The sequence below is a fragment of the Anser cygnoides genome, chromosome 20 (assembly GCF_040182565.1).
Source record: "Anser cygnoides isolate HZ-2024a breed goose chromosome 20, Taihu_goose_T2T_genome, whole genome shotgun sequence".
Lineage (NCBI taxonomy): Eukaryota > Metazoa > Chordata > Aves > Anseriformes > Anatidae > Anser > Anser cygnoides.
This window is the reverse complement of record NC_089892.1, coordinates 9,799,303-9,825,462: the sequence shown is the minus strand read 5'-3', so window position 1 is coordinate 9,825,462 and position 26,160 is coordinate 9,799,303. Positions and strand designations below refer to the sequence as shown.

The window sequence follows — 26,160 nt, the reverse complement described above, 5'->3', positions numbered from 1 at the left end:
CTACAAGTGCATGTTCTTATCTCCAGGTTCCACTTGTAGCATCCTATGGATATTCCTAGTTCACTGTTGTTCTTTCTGAAAGTCTGCAGAAACATAGCCAGGTAATTGGCACTGAATCGTTTTTTTGAGGTTCCTTCCTTGCTGGCTTTAAATGGGATGAACTGAAACAGGAATTTTTAGTGCTTCACCTCATCCAAGCAGCCCCCTAGTAGCATGAAATGTGTGAGTTTGTGCCACCGCCGCTCCTCTGGCACGTGCTTCCTGCAGTGATGCTCCTCCAACTTGCACGCCAGGCAGCCAGAGGAGTTGGTGTATTCCATCAGCTACCCCCAGCCTGTCCCTCACTGCTCCCAAGCGATGTGGGCTGTTTAACAGGCTGCTGTCAAATATCAAGTCTGTACTTGGGCACTGCTCCATGTTCGAACAACAAAGCTCACAAATTAAGCCTCCTGTCTCGGCCAATTTTGTTTCTCCACCAGGAGAATTCATTTTGGCCTGTGAGTAAGTCAGGCAGTCAAACATCTGTAGGCCTGGCTAGTTCCTTAGCTAGCAGCTCACCCCCCTGAATTTATCTGGCTCCTTTTGGTTCTTGGGGGCTGCGTTTTTCCAGGCATGACTATGTCCCTCAATGCCACGTGCCACCCAGGTTCAGCCTTACTCATTCCTTTGAAATGCTTGAGCTAGAGATGATACCAATCCTTAAACTGATAGATATATTTTTTTTTGGTGCTGTTGTTTTAGACATAAAATTCTAAAGTCCTTTTCAATTCCTTTCTGGGAGTCCTTAGTGAGGCCCTTCTGGGATGTGTGCTGTTTTTGCTTGCTCTGAACAGTGCTTTAGATTCAGTAGATGAAGGCTGCTCTCCCATTATAAGATCTGAGTTTTCATGAGATCATGTGTAGCTCAGTGGTACTGTTCTGAATGAGGAGCTAATTATCTATGTCATTATCATGAATTGCTAATCACCACCACTATTAGTGGTAGCAATGACAGTAATGCTATATCGTCTCTCTTTGCCTCTTTCCTTTGAGTGGGAAGCACTTGTGTCTGCTTTCTACTGGGAAAACCTGAATCGCAGAGGTTGAATGGTGTGATTAGTCTTGTAGCAAGCCTGGGAGTGCACCATGAAACCCAAGGCCACGAGGCATGTTACATGGTGCTCCATCTCAGCTCTTTTCTCTTGTATACGAAAATCAATCAGGGACTTGGAGGATGGAGATCAGAATTTTTTTTTTGATTGGTGTGACAGTTTATTGTTTTTGTTTTTTGTTTTTCTGTTTAAGACCAACACGGGTAAAGTACTTGTAAGAATGTCATTGGATTATAATCTTTTATGGTCCCTTATGGTTACTCATGGATTGACCTTGTCTCTCTCGTGGTTGGGAAGGCTCATGAGTTTCTCTGAAGTGGCCATTCCAGTGCATATTTACACTATGATATATTTTGCTCTTCCTCCCCCTAATCTAATGTGATAAGAGACAATCATCCATTTTCCTGGTGACTTTAAGCACCAACCACTCTTGAGGGGGAAAAAAAAAGTGACACATTGAGCTTGACTGGTGTGGCGTATGGTTTCTATGATGAATGTCCTCCCGTTGATGTCTGTTCCTCTTGTCTCTGTAGGATCAGTTATTCACAACTGTCATGTTGTAACTGAAATGCACTGTAGTCATCTACCAAGGCAGAGCTTGTCTTCCTCCAAAGCAGTGTCTCCCGATGCTGTGCTGTGTGTAGGAGTACCAGCCCTTCCAGTTTTCCTCCTCCTAATGCCTCACCAGGCAGTGCTGGAAGAGGAGCATTTGGGGGGGCTGTTTGGGGGAAAAAGTGGTTGATGAAGGGCAACAACGGAGGAGTGTTATTCAATATTCTGCCATACAAAACTGGCCAAAGTATGGAGGACCAGCTGTGAAGAAAGTCCTAAAGGAAAAGCTGGTCAGGAGGCAGCATATTTCCTGCCCAAGTTTCCCAGAGGGTTTGGGAGATTTTTGAAAGTCAGTGGCATAAATAGCAATTATTCTGGATAAAACAGGAAACTTATTTACTGCTGCCAAATATTCCTATGGGGTTTTCAGTGATTTCTTTTAGAACTGTCAGGAAAACTTCAGCTCAAGTATTTCTAGACGAAACACAGCATTTTGATAGAATTTCTCCATTTGTCTTTGAAAATGTTCTGAAATTTTGCTGAGAAGTTCTCATGCAGGAATTCTGAGAGTTTTCCAGGTACTGCAAACAGGGAATATTTCAGTTCTTGAATGATGATAAACGTAGCGGCGGAGAGAGAAGCATGCTTATATTAATGCATTTCATGATGAAGTCTTTTGTCAAGTTCCAGCTTAATCAGATCTTTGGGGAGAGCTGAGAGGGCGAACGATGCTTCCTTCCCCTAGGAAGAGCACCCATCAGGGCACTCCAGTCCCCAGGCTGCTGCACTCGGACGACAGTCAGTGAGCAGAGACCCAGGGTACCGGGGTTGTCTCCTGAAAGCTGCCTTCCCAGCTGCTCTGGCAGGGCAAACCAGGCAGCTGCAGGGAGCAGGAGGCCTGGACTGGGGCTGTTAGGCCACGAGATGTTGCTTTGGTTGGCTCTGGCACAGGGCTGTGCCTCCCTGCAGCTTCTGGTGGGCGCAGGTAGCTTCAGGCTCAGCAACGTTTCCTCCCCGGTGTCTTGCAAAATGAGTGCATGACTGCACGGAAAGTACTGGAGGCTTGCAACTTAGCATGGTTTCTACCTCATTTTCGTACACGTTTAAAGTTGAGAACAAAGAGACAAGACCTAGTTAGCTTTCACTGTCCCTAGGCCAGCTAGGAGCTGGCAGAGGATGAAAGGCTTTGCAGCAAAGCTCTCCCTCCCCTGCTCCTGAGGGGCGCGGGAGCGGTGCCACGGCTCACCTGCTGCCCTTCCTGCCCGCTGCGGCCCTCGGCCAGGCTCCCCGCTGGGTATCGCCTCCTGCTGCCCCCCGGCACGGCCCTGCTCTGGAAGCGCATGGCGACACACGCCAGCAATGCAGGAAATCATCCCCCACCCCTCCGTGCCTGGCAGGTTAAATGCGCGTTGTCACCTTGTGCTGTCCGATCCCATTCTTCCCCATCCAGAGAGAAATCAAAAAAAGGAGAGGAGGTCCGTGGCCCCGACCAGCAGGCGCTGAACCAGAAACGAGCACGTTAAAAAGGAAGAGGGGGGAAATGGGCAGCCCAGCTGACACGTGCAGGCTCCTGAGCCACCAGGCGGACACATGCCAAGGAGGAGCTGTCAGAGCAGAGCGGTGTTTCGGCTTCCTCTGTTTCAAGGATGGGCTGTGCGGTCAGGTGGGGGACAGGAGAGGGGAATCAGGGGACTGGGAGCGCGCTGCCAAAATCAGGAGAGCAGCTCAGCTGATGGCAGCTCACATCCGCGGCTGGTAGCTGCGTGCGTCGCAGTGCTGAGCCAAGTCCTCCTGCAGTCCCCTTCTCCGCGGGTCAGGCAGTCCTGCCAAACTAAGCAAATTGTCAGCTTGGAGGGGTGAAATGGAGACTGTGAATACAAAGCTGGCTTTGGCCCTTGCAGCTCCTTTTTCCCCATTCTTCCTCTTTCTTTCTGTCTCCTGCTCCTTGTTAAATTCTTACTGAGGAGCATGCATGGGTAATGAGCAGGTGATTAGTGAAGAGTGAGGTTAACCAAGGCTTGCAAGAAAGGAGACAGCGATGTTAAGATGTCAAGTGGGACAAAGACTGGGGCACTGGTATATGTGAGGGACAAAACCTCACCACACTTCTGACCACGCAGGTTAAGCTCTCACGGGATTCAGTCCTGTAACCCCTCGTTGGTGTGTGCTCAAAGCAAGGGGCTGCAGAGGCTGTTTCGGAGCCCTGCAAATGGTAGAGGACACGGACATCTGCAGAGGTCGCTTCAAGTGGAGCACCAGGAGCCTCCTAGAGGTGACACAGGCCGGCCTGGGGAAAGCCTTAGTGTGGGTGTGTGCAGGTTGTTACTGCACTGTCATCTCAGCATCGTTTCAAGGTAGGCTGTAGGATGTACTTGGAAAAGGCTTTTGCAGTGGTTGGGTGAATCTTTCTTTTCTTTTTTTTTTTGAGCCTGTGTTATTTGCTTCCTTTCTCACTCACCCCACCCCCACACGCTGTATAGCCTTGTCATAATCTGATGACAATTTGCTTGCTTTCCATGTGATCTTATCAATTAGTAAGGTCATTGTTACCCCGGATGCTCTGGGTTGAGGGTATTTCACCTTCCTGCAGAGTACCCAACCACACCTACAGCTCTCATTTAACTGGTGCTCGTCAAAGTTGGCTTAAGCCTGGGAAAACTCTGAGGAGGGTGAACTGGGAAAAGTAAATCTCTTCCAGAACTGAAAGACCACTGGTGCCTCTCTGACAAAATATTCTGCTTCTAGGGGGAATTATCTGGGGATAGTGATTTAGGTGGTGGAGAGGGACGGAGGAGAGCTTTTAGTGTTGGGGACAGTAATTCATATTGCCTGGCTGGACAGATGTGTGCAGCAGTGCATCAGGATCTCATTGGCAAGGATGCTGTGTGGCCCCAGAACAGAACTGTGTGCATTTCGGACTTTGCAGTCCTCCTGCAGGATGAGGGGCAGAGAAAGAGCTGAGGTAGAATCAAAGTGGTGCCTTGTTGGGCAGCAATGTGTAGTGTGCTGTGGTTCCCGCTGCTATCGACTTCACGGGCTTTGTGGAGACAATCTCAACGGTGAAAGAAGGGCTGCGTATTTTCCCTGACTTTATGTGATGTGCTTTCTTATTCTTCTCGCTCTGTAGTGAATTTGCCAAAGAACGAGAGAGGGTAGAAAATCGCCGAGCTTTCCTGAAACTCCGTAGGCAGCAGCAAATAGAACGGGAGCTAAATGGATACCTGGAGTGGATCTTCAAAGCAGGTAAGGAGAGACAGCTAACGTTGGACCAAGGTGCGTGGCACATAGAGTCTGGTGATGGCAAGGACAAGGACCCCAGGACCAGTTCTTGGCGTCCCTGGCCAGCAAAGCCTGGACAGGGCCCAACTAGCACTTATTATTTTTGTTGTGCTTGTTCCTGCGCAGTCACACTAAAGTTATTGCAGAAGATCCCAGTTTGGTTAAGCAAAAATAAAGGAGTTGCGCCAACTTGCTTTATTGCTGAGATCAAAGCAATTGTCTTAATACGATATAATACAAAAAGCGATACAGTGCACAGTCTCTGTGGTGGGGAAACTGTTGCCTGAGATGAGTCATTTATATTTTATTTACTTTCCACCACAGCTATTTTATAAGCCTCTCTTGCTATGATGGCAAAATACACTGGAGTGTCATTTTTATGAGCTACAAAGATCACTTTCATGAAACTTATCCTGGCGAGTGTGAACAGTGCTTTATAACTATTATAACTGAACATTAGGCTTTATTGAAAGCAGTGATCAACTTTAAGAAAGACCTAAAATCTCTATTTTAACAAAAATAGCAGGTTTTTCTTTTTATTGGATGGTAAAGATTACCAATAACTCTTCTATGTTATAGAGTAGCTAATATATATTGACATAACCGCAGTGCAATTCATTAAGCATTGAGAAAACTTCTGGGGCTGATTTGCTTCCTTGCTTGCATTTCTGCAAAGCTTAAACATCTGAGTAAACCGAAAACGCCTTTTGGAATAACGGCGGGGAGAAAAGGAGCGGTGGCTTCACAAACAGGTTTTCAGCTGCCTTCCTAGGCAGGTCAGCTTCGCCTCTGCCCATTACAAATGGGGAAACTGAGTTCCAGCATTGTGTAGTGATTTGGTGGACAGCAGCTGGGAGGCACTGCGTTGCTCTGAAGCCATGGGACAGACCTTTGTGACCTTTGTTTCTGCTCTGCCTTGGTGCCCTCTGCGAGCCACGGGCCAGCAGGGAAGGGGACTGCAGAAGCCTTCTCAGACAGGAGTGGCCTGAACATGAGTTTTAACAACCTGGCCAGAGAGAAAGAGGTCTGAAATGTAAAATAGGAAGAGCTAGTGGCAGTTTATATGGTGGCTTGATCCCATTATTCCCCAGAGCACTATGCGCAGTGACAATTGAGTGCCAGTTGTATTGACTTTTATTCACGGTGACTGTTCAATGGCTAGTGCCCTCAATTAGGCAACCACTCTTTATCTCCCCTTAATTCTGTGGTTCTGTAGGAAAACAAGGGCCATTTGCTTTCCTTTCCATTTAGAACTTGTCTTCTCGTTTGTTTACAGCTTTTTGCTACCTCAAATTCAAATTAATTAATGGCTTTTTGGTTAGCTGGAGCAGAGTGCGGTGATTCTGCCTTGGCTCTGCTGCCATCTTGCTTTTAAGGCTCTTGTGATTTCTTGGGCTCCAAAACCCAGTTTCCCCATTAATAAAATAAAGATGAGAATTTCCTTGGAGGGCTGTGGGTTGCTTTGTTTTATTTTGGGGACTGTTGTACCAATAAAAGCTATGAGGAGGTCATTAGCTGAACCTTGAGGTCTGAAAGTTGAGCTGGAGAAGTTATAAAATACACAGCCAGCCTCAGCTCCAAGCACTGAATCCCTTTGGGAATGACTGGCTATTCTATTTCTGTGTTGCCAGTGCTGTATAAATGCCACATGAATATACAGTGAAATTTCTCTAAAATGCTCATCTGTTTTATTTTGTCTAATAACACAAGACCCAGAAGGTCTTACAGAACAAGCAAGTGTATGCAAAATAGCTGAATCAGGGAATAATAAAAATATTCTGTAAAGGCACTGTTGAAAATACAATAGGAATTTTTTTTAAAAAAAGCTTCTTAGTACAGCTGAATAATAACAATAATTAAAGTCAACTAATCAACTTAATGTTATTAAATCTTTAAATACAAAACAAACATATCATGAAGGCTAGACAAAAGAGAGAGTCATGTGTTTGGAATTCAGGCATTGCAATGTGGGACTGTGCAACTGATGGGGATTTCCCATGTCTGTTTCTGGAGCCAGGATTTCAGCTATGCCCATGTGAGTCACGGATCGAGCCACTCTTCCTTGCCCAGGACCGTGTGTGTGGCCATGGCCAAAGCAAAGTGCTTTGGAGAAAAACAAGCAGAATGGAGGTCAGAGGCTATCCAGCCTGCAACAGCCCCAGGCAGTGAAATGTTATAAGCTCTTTGCATAAATGGAAGAGCAAAAGCTCTTGGTGTTCTGCTGTAATGTAACTCTGGAGGGTTTTGGTTATTATTCATGTAAATATCTAATTGTTTTTAAATCCTTCTAGCACCCTTGACCTCAATGAATCCTGTAGCAAGGAGTTCCACATGTTAATAGTTGATTTGATCGAAGAAAAATGCTTTTTCCTTGATTTTAAGTATGATGTCTTTCTGCTGTAGTGGGAGAAAGAGCTGAGGAGTGTACTTGGTATTTCTTTTTATTACTTCTCATTCTCTGCTGCGTCTCTACCTTGTTTCACCTTATTTTATTCTGCTCAAAAGCGTGCAGAGCCAATCTGCTTTTTTCTGCTCTTCGCGTGGAAGGCTCTCTAGGCTTCTAGTATTTATAGTATCCATCCCAGAGCATTTTGTTTTTTCATTTATTTCTTATTTATTTTTGATGCAAGGTAGGAAGAATGGAAAACTGTGTTCCATTGGTTCATAAAGGGGCATCTTAATACTAAATGTTTAAGTATAATACTTAATGCGGTTGGTTTTGCTCTGTAACACTTTACATATTCTGAGTAGTTGCTGGAGTTGGAAAGGAGATTTCCTTGTTCTCAACAGTGCTCAAGTTCTTACCTGAAGGGCTGTAATGGGTTTAAAACCAAGGAAAGTATTTGAATGACTAAAATCTTCCCTTCATCTGTACAGTACCTCCCATTTGTCAACACCGATTTTAATCTAGCTTTATACTCATTATTTATTGACCACTTTTGAGTGCCTTTAATGTTTCGTAGAGCCTTCTCTATTTGTAAAGTGAATAACATTACCTCTTGATGTACGTGTTGCATTAAAAAGGTAGTTCTGATAAAATTTGGAGGTTGTTTACTATTAACCCCTTCTTATACTGAAATTGTATCTTGTTTAGTCATCCATAAGAAAACAGTGGGTCTTTTTCTACTTCTTAAATGCTGTCTGACTCGATAATGTTCCAGACCTGGTTTAATGACTTCTCTTAATAGACATTGGTGTTGTAAGAATGGAAATCTTTAGCAGCCTGGCCCTTAAGTATCTGACTACATTTTTCCTTTTTTTCTAGGGGCACTTTTACTTTTTTCCAGTGGTGAAATAAGGCTATAAAGAGGAAGAAAATAGTAACAAAAAGTGCTTGTGAAGTTTTCAAGGAGGTACCTTGGTACAGCTAAAATATTGTGGTGCCAACTCACTACTGATAAATCACCAGAAGTGCAGCAATGGTTGAAACTGAAGCACAGGTAGCTCAGGCTATTTTAAATGTGGATTGTTTAATACAGTCAGCAGCGTATATGCTTGAGGAATCTATACCAAGGTGTTTTACGCAATCATATCTTTAATGTATAGCTACTTGTCTGAGCTATACTTAATACAGGAAGTCTTAATTGATGGAGTGCTTAACAAAGGCTTTCCCTAGTGAAGGGTTGGGAACAAAGGAGAGAATTGTAACATAGCTGATGTGCTGAAGTGCTGAATGTAGACATGCATGACTTATAACAAAAAAGTCACCCTCTGTCCACCCAGTTTCCTTAGAGGTTGACTTCCATGAAATAGGATAATCCAAAGACCAGGTACGAAGGTTTTAAACCCATTTCTTGTGTGCATGTTAAAGAATGAAGACATAGGATAGTCAGGAGAGTTTACATATTTTTCAAGTGAAATAACAGGAGATTTCATGTAAAATTCCCATATATGTTTATCATGAAGCCAAGACTAAGCATGGAAAGTTTTTACTCAGTGGAGTCTTTCTGATAGTGTTGTGAGCAGATGTCCTGTTGCCACACGTGATTTAGAAACCTGAAAGTGTTTTCAAAGCAGTAAGGTGTTCAGTGGTGTGAGTTTCAGGCCAGAAGCAATGATTAAATCATATGATTTCTTGTCTCTTGCAGAATTCTTGTCTCTTGCAGAATTCAGGCTGTAATTCATATGGTAATTGCTATGCCAAACCTGTAAATGTTGGCTGTAACATTTAGAAGCAAACTCTATGGCTCATTTAGAAATGGACCTGTAATCCTAACTTTAATCTCAAAGAATGAAGTCAATTATCTGCTTTTAGCAAATTACTTAAGACCCACTCTTCCCTCCGCTGAAAGCCAGCGGACAGGGGTGCAAAAAGCAATGCTTCACACCATGGTGCTCCTCTAGACATGAGTCAAATGTACTCAACAAACGGTGCTTCTTGAGTTCAACCAATATCAAATAAAGTCTTGTTGGTGATCAGCAACCCTGTCCTGCCCCACCTGCTGTGTATCAGAACAAGGTTGCTCCTTGCTTCATGTTTATCTTTTGGCTCCATGCAAAAGTAGCAGCAAGTCAATCCGAAATTGTGCCTTTCAGAGGAGTTAGAAAGTGGTGAAGTCAAGCAATGTAATCCATGCAAATGATTTTGCCACTGCTGCTTTCCCTGTTAAACTCCTCAAAACTATAGCAACTGTTAGGCTGTCATGCTGCATTTTGAATCGAGAGGGGGGAACTAGAAGTTCTCTGCACAGAGTAAAGAGCTTATAAGCCCACAAATACTCTTTTGAAGATGTTTCTCTTATCTTACAAGGACATGCATCATTTTGAAAACACTGCTCAGAGACTGGAATTCTTTCTGTTCAGAGCTGATCAAGTTGCTGGTCTTCTGCATTTTCCTTCTTTCCCAGTCCATCTCTTTCACACAGCACTGATTCTGAACATTTCTTTTCTCCTGTAGTAAGCAGGCTTTGGGAATGGATTTAACCTCTCTCTTTCAGCTCACTGTAACACGAATGTCATTCCTTGACGCAACAAAGCTTTACAAACCTCAGGCTTCAGCTTTCTGTAGAAGAAACAGAGCAACAAGCCCTTGACACAGCTGGAAAAAGTAACCAGCATCCATGAAAAATGGCAGCAACATGCATGAGATGGCCAGAGAGGATTGCTAGGAATTAGAGACCCCTGTGAGAATGCAATGGCTTTTTCTAAGGGATGCATTTTTATCCACTTTTTCTATTTAACAAGTTTGAAGCTTCAACAGTTAAAATCTTTTTTTTTTTTTTAACTTCTGTAGCCTGTTTAAAGTGAGTTATTTGCTGTAATACACTCTCCTTTTGAGTACATTATGTCCTATCTCCCCTTGTCAAAGAGAAGGGGCACCATGTTTCTCTGCTGCTTTGCCTGTTTTGTTCTGCTGGCCGGTTCTTCAGTATAAGACGACTGCCATTATTTCCAGTCCTGTATCGTGCTGAGGTTTGTCAGTACTTAATGACCAGCAATTAATCTTTCTGCTGAGACACCTCTCACTCTGCTATCCTAGTGAAGGCCCTGTGCCTTTGTTTGGAGGCTAGAAGTTGCTGATCTGATACCGTGTCTTTGTTGGATATCTCTTCTAATGTGGAGGTACTATTGTTTGGAGGTTTTTCAGGCTTCCTAATTATCTTCTGCCAGTCTCTGTTAGTGATGACTAAAGGCAATGCAACTTCTGAGCCTCTGCTAAGGATGCTGCATGGTTAAAAAAAAAAAAATGGTAATAATGTGATTTCTTTCTGCTGAGCTATCTTATAAGCAGGTTTTAAAAGCCTTATAAAGCCCCACTGGGGTAGATGTGGCTCTTCGGTTCCCTGGAGGATACAAGACAAATGGGAGTGACTGTCAAGGGAGAGGACTAAAGAGCAAGGGTGGAGGAGAGACAGGCTTGAGGCACTTTCGTGGGTGAGACGTGTTTTTTGGTTATTTTAAAGAGGCAGCAGAAGTGAGCCATGGAAGAGGTATGTCTGTGGAGGGAGATATATTTGGGGCAAAGGCTCAGCTGGTCCACAGAGTTGTCTCAAGACTGTACGTTGTAGGTGAAAATACATCGGTATCAAATTGTCACTTATAAATTCAGATGTCCCACTGGCATTTATCATCCTGGTTTCTGAAACCTCAATATGGCTAAACCTGTCATCAGTCTGGCCACGTGGGCATGGGTGACACTGGAACATCAGATGTCATCAGTACACCATTGCAAATCGTGATGTCCGTACAGGTCACGGGACCCCCAGGTGATCTGGAGACTTGGGGTTTTTCTTCAGCTTCTGCTCAAAGGCTGGTAAAGAGCCATGGCAAACTATTACAGGAACATGCAATCTGAGGCCACTTAGAAACAGGGGAAAATAATAATTTATTTTCCTTCACAGTCAGAGATCTGTGAAGGGAACAAATACAGCGATTTTCCTCTCCCACTGGTACAAATCAAGCACAGAATTGAGCCGCCACCTGAGCAAATGAGCTTTCTTTACTGGAGTGTTTTAATTTTTAATTTTTTTTTTCTTTAAATAAGAAGTGATCGAAGCTGACAGCTCTCTGAGCGCTGACCAGTAAATGTGCTGGGTCTGGCTGAGATGTTCCTTAAGCAGACATCTCTCTTGCGTTGTACTCAGCCGGGTGTAGCTCCTAAAGAAAAGCTGCCTGCCTTCTGACCTCTGCTAGCTCATTACTTTCGTTGCTCACCACCTGTCTGGCCACGTGTCTGCTCCCTGCAGTCCCACAGGGTAGCTTGTATTAGTACATCTAATTACCAAAAGCAGTCTGAAATTCAGCTTCTCCCTGGGAGTGGCCAAAGAGCTCCTCCGGGACGTGTTCGCCTTCCTGGGCTTGTTTGTCACAAGACCTAAACATACATTCCAGCCCAAATGGTTGTGAATTTCCAGTGCAACTTGCTATCGTGTCGCATGGGTAAATAAAACCTACCTGTGTAGTGCGGAGGAGCCCATTTCAGATATAACATACAGCTCCTTAAATCACACTCCATGAACAATGCAGGTTTTTTAAAAAAAAATCTATAGGAAATTGTCTACTGTATCAGCATCTTGAGCTCGTACTTCTGCCAGCACAGGGTTGCTTTGGGTATCACGTTTGCAGGCCCTTTGTCAGCTGCCTTTGGGAAGGGGCCAGCTTCTCTAACCATCCCTCTGTTTTACAGCAGTCAAATTCATTATTAATTGTCATCAACTTTTTTTTTTTTAACTCCTTCTGTAATTTTAACCCTAGAATACCAGTATAGCTGGTATATACTAGTACACCCTAGGCAAGACTTCAGAAGTACCTTTTGGTTTTGAGGTTTGAGAGAGGTGGTTCTTGAACTAAAAAAGCCCATTTTAGTTGTCTGACCTGTGGTAATGAGCTTCAGAAAACACCTGAATTGTATTGTTTTCATGTTTGAGGGTGTTTTTTTTTCCTTCTTTTTGAAAGACTTCATGCCTATTAACAAGCAGATTGATAGCTCACTTGACATTTTTAACCCTCTCTCAGCACCATTGATTTCCTTCCCACCTTCTGAGTCTTTGGTGCATTAGTTTGCATTTTCTTTTGTTTTCCTCTGCTTGGATTCTGGTCTTCCTCAGTCCTGAATATCATTTTCGAGCCTCCTCAGTTTGCTGTCTTATTAAAGTATCATTCACTCTCTCTCTCCCCCAGATGATTAATAAAGAGATTATGTAAGACTTGTGTGGTAGTGCTGATCCCTCCAGTATTCCTCCAGACAGCTCTTTGATGTTTGGCTGTGGTTTGCTTTTATTTTTGTAGTTAGCCTTCTATCTAGGCTGGTTTAAATGGACTTTTAAGCAAAGTTTTATAGGAAGGCAGTATCAGACGTAATTTGGGATCTTATTAAAATATCTATGTCAAACGTATGAAAGAATTTGTCATTTTTAATAATACAAGGAAGTGTACGGTTCACCAGCTGCCAATTCAATATTTTGTATGCTTTAGATTGTCTTTTAGAAGATCCTTACACAATTTTACAGCAGCAAGCTAAAATCTGCAGTTCAGGCTATATGAACTGTAAGGTTTCAAGTTTTGGTGCAGCGTGGTGCGTGCTGCAAATTGGCTTGGGTGATGACATTTGCATTGTGAAACTTCAGGAAATTTGGTCGTCTTTCACACAGAAATGAGTCAGTTTTGATTGGGTGTGTGTGTGTGTTTTTTTCAGTGCTCTTTGAGTTCTTGTTCTGTAGGAAAGTATAAACTCATATTTTGGAGACAAGATATACAGCAATGGAAAACCAATGGTGACATCTCACGTACATAGCAGTTTGAACTGTGCTAGGCTGAACTCCACTGTAGCAACTTTGCCATGGATTTTATTTGGACAAAGATTTGACCTGATGTCTATTTGGTGACCTTCTGTCCCTTGTGATGTGGCAGAGCTGATGTGTACCACAGCCTTGCTTGTGTTACCCTGTGCCATGAGACATGGATCCTTTTCCCCCAGCTTAAATCCTGGTATTGTTGATGGAGACATAAGTGTGGCAATGGGCACCGAGCATCTTTCGTTCCTTGGTGTCTCCAGTGGGGCTGGGCACGAGGGACTATCCTCTGCCTTGTGGAGACCTGTGGCCTCACTTGGAGCTGGAGGAAGGTTCTTGCTCTACAGAACTTCCTTGTGGGTTGGAGCTTAGTAAAGAAACTGGAGTGGATGGCTCATTGTGAAGAAGAGGAAGTACTGCAGTCTTCAGGTGGTTTGTTTAACCTCCTTCCCTGGTACTGTGAACCATCCCTTTTTCTACAGGCTTGGCGTAACTGGGCGATACAGTGGGACAAGGCTGGTGGCAGCTGGGACAGAGGTCTGCTGCACCCAGCTCAGCTGGTTTTAGAGTGGGGATGTGATAAACCTGAGGCTGAGCCTGGCTGTTTTTCCTCTTACAGAGGAGGTCATGCTGGCTGAGGAAGACAAGAATGCGGAAGAGAAATCTCCTCTGGACGGTAGGTCGTTTTGCTGTGCGGTTTTCCTCCCGCAACACACGAGAGGTTCACCTGCTGTATGCTGACGTGGCTTTCTGCTGCAACCAGGAGGGTGTGAGCAACACGCTCTTGCATGCACTTGGAATAAGTCGGGCAAAAGAGTCCCTTTTCCTGAACCGGGCCTTTTTGAGGTTGCAGGTGGATGATGAGCAGTTATGTGACACCACTCTGGGATGGGGATCTGCCCGCGGGGTGGCAGGGGCACCCGCCCCAAGCAGAGGCGGCTGTGCCTGGGGGTAGGCCGCAGGGCGGATGCCAGAAGAGAAATGCGCTGAGCGAGAGAAGGCAGGGCTCTGAACCAAGGTTTCCAAATGGATTTGACAAAGAGACTAAGACCCCTGTTACTTGTAAGCAGTAAGACATAACAGGGTGTGGTGATCCTCTCTTCCGACGTGTGACCCTAGCGTGTCAGGCCGGCTGGAGCGTTGGACACAGTGCAGTGAGGACGCGGGGCCCACTCTCCCTGTGCCTCGAGACCGATGAGCTCTTAGGATGCGACAGTCAAAGTTCAGTTAAAGATTCTTCCCTCTCCCTTTTCTGACCATCTTTCGTCCTCCCATGTCTCCTCCTTTCCCCTCCCCTCCCTTTCCCCCCTCTTTTTTTTTCTCCTCCCATTCACTGTCAGGGAGGGCCGCCTCGGAAGGGCCGATTCAACAAGGCACGGCACCGGCAGAGACTAGCAGCGGCAGCAGCTACAACAGTGAGTGGATTGCAAATCACCAGGGGCTCAGGCGGCACAGCGGGGCAGCGCTCCCCCCTCGCCCCGAGCGCCCAGGTCACCGGCGATGCTTCCTACCCGCTTTGGCTCCTTCTGCCCCGAGCTTGGTGGCTCCTGGGGCATCCCGTGCCTGGCCGCTGGCTTGGCTGGGTGACCTGCGCTCGGGGAGGGCTGGGGGATGGACGAGCTGGGGCTGCAGGAGGTCAGGGCTGAGGTGCACTTGGAAAATCTCCGTGGGTGTGTGTCCGTGGGTGTGTGTGTGCGTGGGTGTGTTGTCCGGCACGTGGGTGTAGCCAGGGCTTGTAGTCTCGAGCTGCGATGAGTGCTGGAAGAGCAGGCTGAAGGGCTGAGTGCTGTAAGCAAACTAGAGGTGGGTGCAGGTCATGGGGCAAAGTCCCAGGTACGCTGAGGCTCCACCCATCCGAGTAAGCTGAAGGAGCCCGGTGATGGTCCCAGCTTTGAAGCCAACTGGTATAGAGCAGCCCACGTCTCTGCTAGTAAATGGCCTCAGCCTCCTCCGCAGGGGTCATTGCATCCAAAGTGCCTGTAGAGATGGCATGCTCTAATTACTAAATTTAGGGTGCTTTTTCTTTTTTTGTTTTTGGTGGGGGAGGGAGTGGGGATGGGGGAGAAGATAAAGGAGAAGGTGCTCGATTCACGCCAAGGAGTGCAGTAAAACTTTGCTCCCAGGGTTGGTTAAGGTCCAGTGCTGGGGATGGTGCTGGGGCAGCTGCAGCCTGGAGGGCCCCAGCCCCGGTGTTGCAGGGACCGAGGATCCAGCCCTGCTGCTGGGTGGGGAAGGAAAGAGCAGAAGAGGTTATCTGCAAAAATATTGGGTCCAGACCACAGGTTGAGAGCATCCTCTCCTCTTTGAGCCTCTGAACCTGGGAGATGTTCTGGGGGCTTCCTCGAGGTGGCACAAGCACGAACACTTAGCTGCAGAGGAAGGAGTCCATCTGTTTCTCTGCCAAGGCAGGGAAATTGGTGTAGGTGAGGGGGTCCTCTCGTATGAACCTACACCCAGGTTAGCTGCTGCAGAGTGCGTGGGTTTGCTGTGTGTGCCTACCGAACAGTTTGTATCACCACACCGTGGGGTGTCTTACTGCTGATAGCAAACGGTGCTTAGTTACTGTCTGTCTTGAAGCTGTTACAAAACTGTATCAACGTATTTTTTTCTGATAATTCTCAAGGTTTGCAGGTAGGTGGTCGCGGGCCCAGCATCCACGCTGCTCCTGCGCTTCCCTGCATGCACTGGGTGAGCAGTGCAGACCTCTCCGAGCCTTAGGCTGCAGTTCTCCTTCCCCGTCTTGTAAAACGGTGTAGCGGTGTTTATCCTCCCTGCAGAAGATGCTGTTGGACAAAGAGTGTTCTCAGAGAGCTAGGACATCCCCAGAGGGAAGGAATTGTGCAGTGGGTGCTATTAAGAGTGCGTTTGCTGAGTTGTAGCCGTTGCTTTCAACGTAGCGTTTTTGCTGCTTAAGGCATCACTCTGCGGTAAACGGTATCCGAGCCCCATAAATGCTAACTTCTTAATGGTGCACGCTGTAAACAACATTAATGTTTTTAATGGATAGAAGCACTCGTCTCGTAACCCACGGGGGCTCAGAAAGGTTCAGTGACCCTGCCCAGCCTTTCTGCTGTGCTAAAAGGTCCAGCAGCTGCAGTGACCCCCCTACCCTACTGCATCTGCCGTGGGGGTGAAGTGTAAGTGTGCAGAACTGTGCCTGGCAAACCTTCAAGATCTAGAAGGTGAAATAAGTAACCACCCTGGCATGCAGAGGCCCTGCAAAGTTGTAGGCTGACCGATTTGCTCCCGCTTACATGCTCGTATGAGAGCTTTAAGCTGACGTCGGGCAGTAAATGCTGGCCCTGGAGAGTGAGGGGAGGGGGAGAGAGAATCCACTCTGAAAGCTCACGGGGCGTTTTCTCTTTAATTTGCACACAGTGTTGAAAAGAGCTGCAATAAAGAAGAGCAAAAATGACCTGATTCATGCTGAAGAAGGTGAGGACCATTTCACAGACATTTGCTCCGTTGGTGAGTACTGGCTTCGCATTCCGCCAGGTTTAGATCTTCGGCTAAACGCGTTCATGTCCTGTTTCCTCCGAGTGGCTCCTTTGCTCCAGAAACTGTAGTTTTGAGAAGGGGAACTATCACTACTCCTACAGCAGCACTCAGCTTTCCAAAGCCGAAGGCATCGTGGCTTCACCCACTCCCCTCGCTGCCCTGCTCAGCTATCGCATGCTGCACCCTTTCAGAAAGCCCTGCCAAAACGCTTGGAGAAGCCATGCTGTGCTGGGCACACTGCGGTCCTGCTTGGAACATGCTCACTTATGCTAATGAAACCCAGATATGTCAAACGATACCGCTAAGTCTCATCTGTTGTGGGGAGGAGAGGAAGTGGACAGACATCTGGTCACACGTGCCACTACAGCACAGAGTATGGCTCAGCAGCCTTTGCCAAGTGAATGGGCACTGGGAAATGCTGGGCAGTGGCCCCAGATTCCTCATCCTTGCCTTAGAAGGGGTTCTTGTTGAGTTTTCCACATGTCTAAAGCCAGATATAGAGATATGCATGCATATGCATGCGATTGCCCCTTTGCCTCCGATGCAGCGTGGCATCCTGCAAAGTCTGCCACTGCTGGTGCAAATTTGGCATCTTCTTTGGTTTACATGGGAGGCAGGCTCGGAGCACCAGCACCCCTCTGTGCACCCATCTCTGTGGATATCAGCAGAAAAACCTTTCAGTTGTGGTTTTTCCCTGCTGGCTGGAGAGACATCTTCCTGCCCGCTTCGGAGATAGTTATTTTGCTTATTCCTGTCCCCGTTGTTTGAGTCTGTATTTTGTTTTGCTGCTGAAGCAGCAGATGTTCTCATTATCTTCCAAAGAAATGCCTTGGCACCACGGTTACCACGAAGCAGCAAATCCTGGATGTGTAAGGGCAGCAACATGAACAGTACACTTGAGAGTACGTGTCCATGTATGCTTGCAAGCATGAGCGTCTCAAATGCTCTTTGGAAATTTGGCATTAACCTTTTTAAGAGATTACAGCTGCTGCTGGATTTTTTTTCCACTTTAAATGAAGACCTGCTTGCAGGAAATAAGCACTGCTCTGCATGTTCCTGACACCATCACCCTCTGTTGGACTGCCACAGGCTGCAGGTTTTGTGGCTAAACTGCTGACACTCCTATGTGAGATTTGTTGCTGAAAGAAGGCGAAACTGCAGCAGCCGTGTGCGGTTTTGTTTTGTTTTGTTTCTGAGCAGCTCGGATCCCTGCATGGATAACACGGAGTCATCATTTCTGGAACATTTGTTTATGGCTGCAATAATTATGAGATCTTTGCATTCACATCCAAGTCCCTCTAGGCTCTGGGCACCCATGCCACGCAAACAGATCTTTCAATTCAGCATTTCAGGTGGCAACGGATGACGGAGCATCTGGGCTCGTGGATAATCTGATGCAGAGCTGGGAACTGTCTCAGGAGCATATGGCAGGGAAAATAACAGCAGTGCTTTCCACCTTCTGTGAGTGGTTCATCCACTGGGGAAAAGTGTTTGTGATTTTGATTCATGGAACAAGACAAAAAAGAAGTGGATAAAGCAGATACTTCTGCAGGCTCTTGAAAAGACTGAAGCTCTGCATAACATAAACGATCGGATCGTATGGGTGATTATGCATAAAGAGTTTTGAGAAAAGTTTTTTTGGATGGTTTCCTTGAGCTATCATGTCTTGCTGATGGCAGCACAAGAACTGTGGAAGAACTAGCGATACAATTGCTGAACGCAGAGAGAAGATGCAGACCAGAGGGGCAGAGACGTTGACAGGTCTCTTGCTGGCTGTTGCCTGAATACGTTGCACTTTAATTCAAACACAAGTACCTCAATGAGCCTTATAATTACATTATAAAGCTATATAGTGGCAAACACTTCCCACTGTGCTCTCTGGAGTTATTTTTAAAATTTATTCTTTTCTTTCCTCCTGACTCCGTGCCTTTTCTTCTGCACTAACCAGCCTGCAGCTGTTGATGCTGGCTCCTTTTGGCTCCCCACCCTCCATGCTGTACTGGAGACAGGGCACTGTCTTGATTTCCAGACAATGAAATCTAGAAAAGAGGATGTTTTCCAGGTTTAAATCAGTTTAAATACAGAACATGGCCTGTTGCTGCTGCTCTTTCCTGGAAGATCGGCAGAGCCGGCAGAGAGGGGATGAAAGGGCAGCAGACTGTTCCTGTGCAAGTCTGAAAGTATGGACTGGCTCGGATTTCTGAGAGGTCTTTACCTGCTTAACACTATTACAATACAGCTGTAGCCTATGTTTTTATACTGTAGTTCATTTTATTACCTGAAAACAATAGATGAGCACTATTATTACTATTATTATTTTTTAAACTGCCCAGGGAAGGATATCAAACTAACAGAACGCCGAGCTTTTCAGTGAGGCATTTGTTCAAACCCTGGCCAGGAGCAGCTCTGCACTTGGCATGTCAGCGGCTGGCCAGAAATGCGGAATGAAGCACAGAGCTTGCTTTCTGTTAGGGAGGTGGTGCAGCACGCTCCGTGGGGCTGCGAGGCGTGGAGGACACACCGCTGTCACAGCTGGATGCCTCATCCCTCCGATGGGTGCGGTGTTTGGTGTTACTGCAAGATGAAACAGGGCGAGATTCGCACCCCCTTCCGTGCTTGGAAGTGATGAAATGTAAGCAAGTACACTCAGGAAAAAAAAAAAAAAATTGGCTGCCGCAGCCTGAACACTTTGTTCATGTAACTCAGCCATCTCCAAGGAGAGCCCGTGCGAGTCACCTGCTGTCACGGAGCTTGGTCCAAGACGGGATGGTGCGTGTCCTGGTCAGCCCTACCTGCTGGCAGGCAACATCTGATGATGGGGAAGGGCATCAGCGTGCTACCTTGCCACGAGCCGTCTTGCAATGAGGCTCGCTGGCAATCAGAGGGGTGCCAGCACAGTGTGAAACAGGTAGTGGACAGCCTGTGGCCATCACGACCTGCTCTGCTTGCAACAGCGTCTGCGGCTGTTGCAGAGGAACTCCAGCGGGTGCTGATTTCTCCTGCCTCAGCACTGGCCTTTTCATCGCTCGTTTCTACAGTGCTCGTTTCAACAGTACCTCAGGGGAAGAGCTTACGTTAGGAATCATTTCTTCAGTCAGCTTCCTATTATTAAAACATTTGACTCTCTTCCAAGGTTTCAGACCAGACTTGAAATGTAGCTGATATAAGCAGAATTGATACAAATGAGTAGCTGTGCCCAAAATATGATGCATGGAGACAGACTGAGCCCTCTGCTGCAGAGAGACATGAAGTCAGAGAGTAAAATAAGGAGACTTTGCTCAGTTTGGTAGTTAGGGCCGGGGCTTTGCCTGGTTCTTGGAGCAGGGGATATAGGGACAAGGTGCCAGCTGCACAGCTCCAGGAGGATGTGCTCCACACTGGGGACACAAACACCACTGCCCAGGTCTTTCCGTGACTGCAGTCAGCCAGGAGCCCAATGGACAGGAGTTAAACCGGGACATTCAAGACAGCTTCGGGGGCCTTGAAGCCCAGTTCCTTCTGAATATGGAGCTGGGCGCTAATCCCTGAAGCTCTGTAATCCCAGCCTTCATCCCTCGCAAAGTCATTGCAAGCGAGATGCCCTTGCTCAGCCCATTCTCAATGTGCCCAGCTTTCTGCTCAGCTGTGTTTCTGGTGCTTGGGAGTGGGTCTGCGCTCCCCAGAGCGTCCTCTGGCCTTTTGCCTGCTGGGATCTGGTGTGGTGACTCTTGTTTCTGTGCCCCACTGCCCAGGGTCTCCTTTTGCCCGTGCCAGTTTGAAGAGCGGGAAGAACGAGAGCTCGTCCTACTTCCGGAGGAAAGAGAAAATGTTTCGGTTCTTCATCCGGCGCATGGTGAAAGCTCAGAGCTTCTACTGGATCGTGCTCTGCGTGGTCGCCCTCAACACGCTCTGCGTGGCAATGGTGCACTACGACCAGCCGGAGAAGCTCACCACTGCGCTGTGTGAGTACCGGGGGCTGCACCTCTCCTCTAAGCAGGTCTTGTGCTTTTGGCTGCTCAGAGTATTTCTGAGGTCTGTTTTGGGGGCTTCCCATCACTATGACCCTCAGAGTAGGGTCACAAATGCATTTATGAGTGCCTCTAGTAACTCAAGGGTCGTTGAGTCATATGATTCAGACAGAAAAACAACACATCAGGACACGATATCCATTTGAGATGACATGGGAACGTGATCTTTAACTTTACCTCAAACTCCAGATTCAACCACGTGTTGGTCTTGCACCACTGCACGAGGATTTGTTCCGTAGGAGGCTTTGTGAAAGGAGGGGTGAAGACTGCATGCTGGGGCAAATTGAAGTTGCTCTGTCTAATCATCAGCTGCTTAGAGAACTGCAGAATTCATCCCACTTCGCAGCTGATCTGCATCCGTGGGTGATTTGTGTTGTGGACATAGTTAAAGCTCTATCTGTGGTGGTGTCCCTGGGATAACAAACAGCATGTGCCATGACCAAGGCTACTTGGGAGGAAAAAACATGTCCATATGTGTTTACAGAATTGTATGCTAATTCATCACAGTTTTAGCAATTATTTCTTTATTCTTTAAAGGGTTGCAATTTTACAGATCTTTTTCAATAATTGTGCCTTCCTTGCTAATGGCGTGTGATCAGATGGGATCCATGTCGTGGTGTCCGTCTGTGAAAATATGTGCAGTAGTGATAGAAATTATATCAAACGTGCTGAAGCAAAAAAAAAAAAAAAAAAGTCTAGGGAAAAAATCAAACAGTCTGACTTAATAACTGTGGCTTAGATCATTAAAGTTACTTATCCACCTAATTTTCATTGATTTCTCTAAAATTACTTATTTAAATATTTCTAGACCCAGATCTTCAGGTCTAACATTATTATAAAGAAGCTAACTTTTGAAGTTTTTCTTTTATAGACCTAAAAGGTCAAGAATACTAGCTGTTCTAACTTCAAAAAAGCTCCCTATTAATGTTTGCTAAAATATTTAATGCCACCAGGTAACTGAAGATGTAATGAGATGCATAAGGAAGACAGAAGCTCCTTTCAACTGTTTCTCTTACAAGATTTAGGTGGAAAAGACAGGTCACACAGAGAAATCTGTCTTGCCTGTTCGTTTTCCAAATTTAACAGAGGAAAGCTAGATTGGTAGAGTAATTAGAAGTTTGAGGCTTAGGATTTCCTCTTGAATTAGGACTAAATGTCTAGGAAAAAAAAAATAAAACACTTTAAGTCTTTCATCTCAGAAAAGAAGAATTCAGATTTCCAAAGTAAGTTTTGGGAACACCTTACGCAGTAACTTTTCTAAGAGAACGTTAAGAAAGCCACGAGCGAGCGATTTCTGCTTAACGTTCACATGTGAGTAGGAAGGATTGCTTGTGCTGATTAGAATTAAAGTTGCACCTCCAGGTGGGAAATGTATTTGGTACAGTCAGCATAAATTAGGCTCCCTACCTACCTCAGCGGCAGACAAAAACTAGGGAAGGTTGGAACTGTATTCTGCCCGGTATAAGGGACTGGGGTGGGTTCATCTTTCAGATGCTCTGGACAAGTCCCTACCACCCAATTTGGGAATTACTTTCAGAAAAACATGGGTACCATACTTTAATTTCTCCATAATAGAATACTACCTAGCCAAGAGCAAGCGATCCCAGTGAGTTATTCCCAACTTCATGGGGAAAGTTATCATTTTCATGGTATAGTATTTCCAACTAATCGAGAGTTTATTATAGAATGCAGAGAATATTTTATGCCATAAAGTACATGTGTGGGCTAGTTGGTTATTTCTTTATTGCAGTCATGGTAAGGACTGGACTTGGCTTCTCTCTCTCCTGCATACACCAACTGCAGCCAGTCTGGTTACCTTGGCACCAAACACATTTGTGAATGATCCCATCTATGGTTCAGTCCTCAGGGAGTGCTTCTTGAAAGTCTTCCTATGTCCAAGATTCGTTCACAAATCCATCAGATAAAGGCAGAGCAAGATATTACAAAACTGGGAGATTTTATACAACTCCTGGAAATACTTGGCGAAATCTTTTAACTGTGCAAGTGACAGAGCTTAAAAGTGGCTTTAAAGTTAATCCATGATGGGTGAACTTCCCTGCAGAGGAGCAGGACTTGGCTGGTCTGATGTAGAGCAAGAGAGAAGCAGCCAATGCTAATTAGGTTGTTTCATGGAAGGTGCTCGGAGCTGGGCTGGTGGGGAGTTGTATGAACTGTGACAGGGGGACAGGAGTGCGGTGAAGTCTGCGAGGATCTGCTAAGCCACAAAATGCTACCCAGGCACCTCTAATTCAATTATACCTGTCCCTCTGGGGAACATTTAATTACTTTACAAATTAATTTTACCTAAAGAATGGCTGGTTAAAGCCTTACAGGTCTGCATTGATTTATTTTCCTCTGGTCTTTTCTTTTAACTTTTCTGCTGTTGAGTTGTTCTGATTAGCTTTCTCTACTTGATATTCCGTGTTGCTGCAACTGCTTTGAAAAGGAACAGTGGGAGCTTTACAAAGGGGCTTGGAGTTTGTTTAGTCTCATTGAAAGAGCTGGCTATTTACCCTGATGGGAAACTCCTGGAATTCTTGGGGTATGGTAAATGACAGGACATACTTTATGCCTCCACAGTTATGCCCAAATTAGATGGGAAAACTTCCTTCTCAGTATGAAAAGGGCTCTGGTGCCACGTTGCAATGAGTTTTTTCACACTGCACATGTATGTTTGGCATTTGCTGCTCTCCAGAGCATGGACCTTCAGTTAAATAAGTTGCAGTTCCCTATAGAAGGATATCCATGATCATAATTTGCTTGCACTTATTTACACCAAGAGAATTCTGTCAGAAGACAACCGTGTAATCTAGCATAGGAAAGCATTGCTTGAGATCTATTTGCAGCAAAGACCTATCTTCATCAGCAAGGACAACAACAATGAAGTCTGTAATGTAGGCACATAGTGGAGGCGCAGCATTTTAAGGGTTTTCCATTCAGAACTGTGCCCTCTAAAATATATATGTTGTAGCATGAGCAAAAGTTACAGGACTGATATAAAAGCAGCTGAATGCATTTCTGTGCTATTCAGGTCAGGTGGTTGTCTCCTCTGCTCTTGGATAAAGCTATGGAAGAAAGTTGGAAAGGAAGGGCTGTGGAAGCTTCCCCAGGGTGAGTTTTAGGGACTGCAATGAGAAGATTTTAGGATTAAATCACTAAGTTTTCCCTTGGGAGGATGGGAGCCTTCTCATCAGGCTTTCCTTTGCCTGTGGCTGCCCTCCATGAAGGAACTCTCTCTGGGTTTCCCTGAACTTTAGCTTGCTTCTCAGTTTCTGCCTAAAAATGAGTTCCAGAACGCCTCCTTTCTGATAAATACAATATTTGAAAACAGTTTTTTAGACATTATGGCCTGAGAACGTCTTCCCTGTGTGCTGTGCTGTGCTGAACCATGTGTTTGATGCAATTAGGCCTTTTTGATGATATTGTGTTTGCCTTTGAAGTAGATAGCCAGCTCCCTCTGGATATAAATATGCAGCATTTGCAATTGCAGGGAAAAGGCTTTCTGAAATGAGCATATTTATTTATGTCTGCTGAACGTTTCACGTCTGCCTTGTCAGAGGCAGAAGTTGTACTTCACTGAGGTTCTCCTCCTGGTTGCTTTAATGTACGAGGAGGAAGAGCAAAGGAAACTGAAGTGGCAGGCTCAACACCTGCTCCTAATGTCATCAGACTTGGAGCCAGGGCAGAAATGGAATTAATCCATTGGTGATTGTCAAAAAAGAGCCACTAACCATCTAATTCAAAAGTATGGGGCAAAAAGATACTAGCGTGGCCTTTGCTAATAGTACAAATCTTAAATTAAATAAGAGTATTTGTATCAAACTTTCTTTGCTTCAATCACATTACAAAATGCTTCTGTTTAAGGCAGATTAAATTACTTGTGGGGTCTGAATACCAGGAGGTCCAAACAACAAAATTGTATTTTCAATTAAATGGGCAGGGCCATGTCAGAAGAAATCACGTATCTGATCCATCAGCTGGAGGAGCTGATTCATTCTGAGTCAATTCCTTCTGCCCAAGGAGTTCACTATGCCCACATTTTCCTTGCCTCCATCCCTTGTCCGTGCGGCGCTGTGATGTGTAGCACCTGGTGTCTGCTGAGGCCCAGCTATCGCTGCGAGCTCCGCTCTAGACGGACGGCATCTGGCATGAAAAGACGAGTTGGGCTCTTCTTTCAAGAGAGGCAGAAGGAAGTTGTTCCTTGGTTATTGAGTTTCTTATGTGTTTCTTCTGTTTTTTTATTGAATATCACTTGATTCTATTTTACTTAGGGCATTTGCTTGCTGCTTTTCTCCCATGATAATCTGGTCTTGCATATATTTGTTCAGGTTGTGTCTGTTCAGTGACAAAACATTGCACTGGATAATAATTGTGGTTTTTTTTGGAAATGCTTCTGCTGGATGGGTGACTGAACATTAATCCTTTCTTTCCTCCTTTTTCTTCTTACAAAATGATTGCAGTTATCTTGGCAAAGTGCACTGGGATATGTTGGTGAAAATTGTAATAAAAATTCTACCTTGTTTTTTCATTATTCTGGGCATACGTGAAATATAACGCTTAAAGGTGAGTCTGCTGGATAAATAAGAATCTCCCCACCAAAGTGAGATACAAGGGGTGAAGGCTGTGCAATGCTTTCCCTGGACCCTCCCTACAACCCCTCCCTGCAATTCCAAGTTTTGTCTGCCAGCTAAGCAAGGCCATCAGTTTCAAAGCATTGGTTTGACATCGATCCTTGTAATAGGAGGACTTTACACTGAAGATATTCAAATAAATGTCTTCAGGTTTGCTGAGCTCTGCTGAGCATGAAACCTAAGATGGGAGCTCTAACTTCCCAGCGAGAGAGCGACTCTGTAAACGGCATAAATGCTGGTGCAAGTTTTCCCTCGGGGCTAATGAGTGGAAGAGGTGACAGCAGCAGCACAAATTCTTCTGTGTTCTGGGAAGATGTATCTGGTTTGCTAGGGGAGTGTTTCATTCTGCTCCTTACCATTTCCAAAGACTGCAGGGTGCAGAATGGAAGTTAGCTACTGTCTAAGTGGCTGATTTGCAGCAACAGCTATTAATAATTAACTATTTTAACGTTCTTGCTACTTGCAATCTTTTCAAGTGTGTGCAAGGAAATTTGATACCATTGAACGCATTTTGAGGGGTTCCTTGTTTTTGCTGTTTGTTGGTTTTGTTTTCTTGATTTCATATTCTTATGTTATTACTATCTAACGTCACGCCTGACATTAGCTCCTCTGGTCCCTTTCTCTGCACTTGAATAGTCAAGTATATTGCCAGGGTAACTCAAAAATTCCTACTCTGGGATCCCTTGTGTTGAAAAGAACTTTTTGCTTACTGATTTGCTACAGGTCTTTCCAGGAAGGAGAGAACTTTAGCATGGTGTGGTGGGAACATGCTTCTCCTAGCAGGTTCCTGGCACTAAGGAAGGCGGAGATGTGCTGCTCCTTCGTGAGTCCATGCCACTGCAGTGCCCCCTGAGTGCTGAGACCCTGCAGA

The 26,160-nt window shown here is 45.5% G+C and overlaps 1 protein-coding gene across 16 annotated transcripts in view; it reads left to right on the top strand.

Moving 5' to 3' along the window:
- The window catches only part of CACNA1B (calcium voltage-gated channel subunit alpha1 B), a 281,607-nt gene that overhangs the window by 140,411 nt on the left and 115,036 nt on the right, over positions 1-26,160 (top strand). For 7 of the 16 annotated variants that reach the window (XM_066980516.1, XM_066980504.1, XM_066980508.1 and 4 more), the window contains 5 exons: positions 4,771-4,886; positions 13,773-13,829; positions 14,494-14,568; positions 16,532-16,621; positions 20,383-20,592. In XM_066980516.1, the coding sequence (XP_066836617.1) occupies positions 4,771-4,886; positions 13,773-13,829; positions 14,494-14,568; positions 16,532-16,621; positions 20,383-20,592 (548 nt within the window). The remainder of the gene's footprint in view (positions 1-4,770; positions 4,887-13,772; positions 13,830-14,493; positions 14,569-16,531; positions 16,622-20,382; positions 20,593-26,160) is intronic. The other 9 variants (XM_066980518.1, XM_066980510.1, XM_066980505.1 and 6 more) reach the window with 3 other exon arrangements.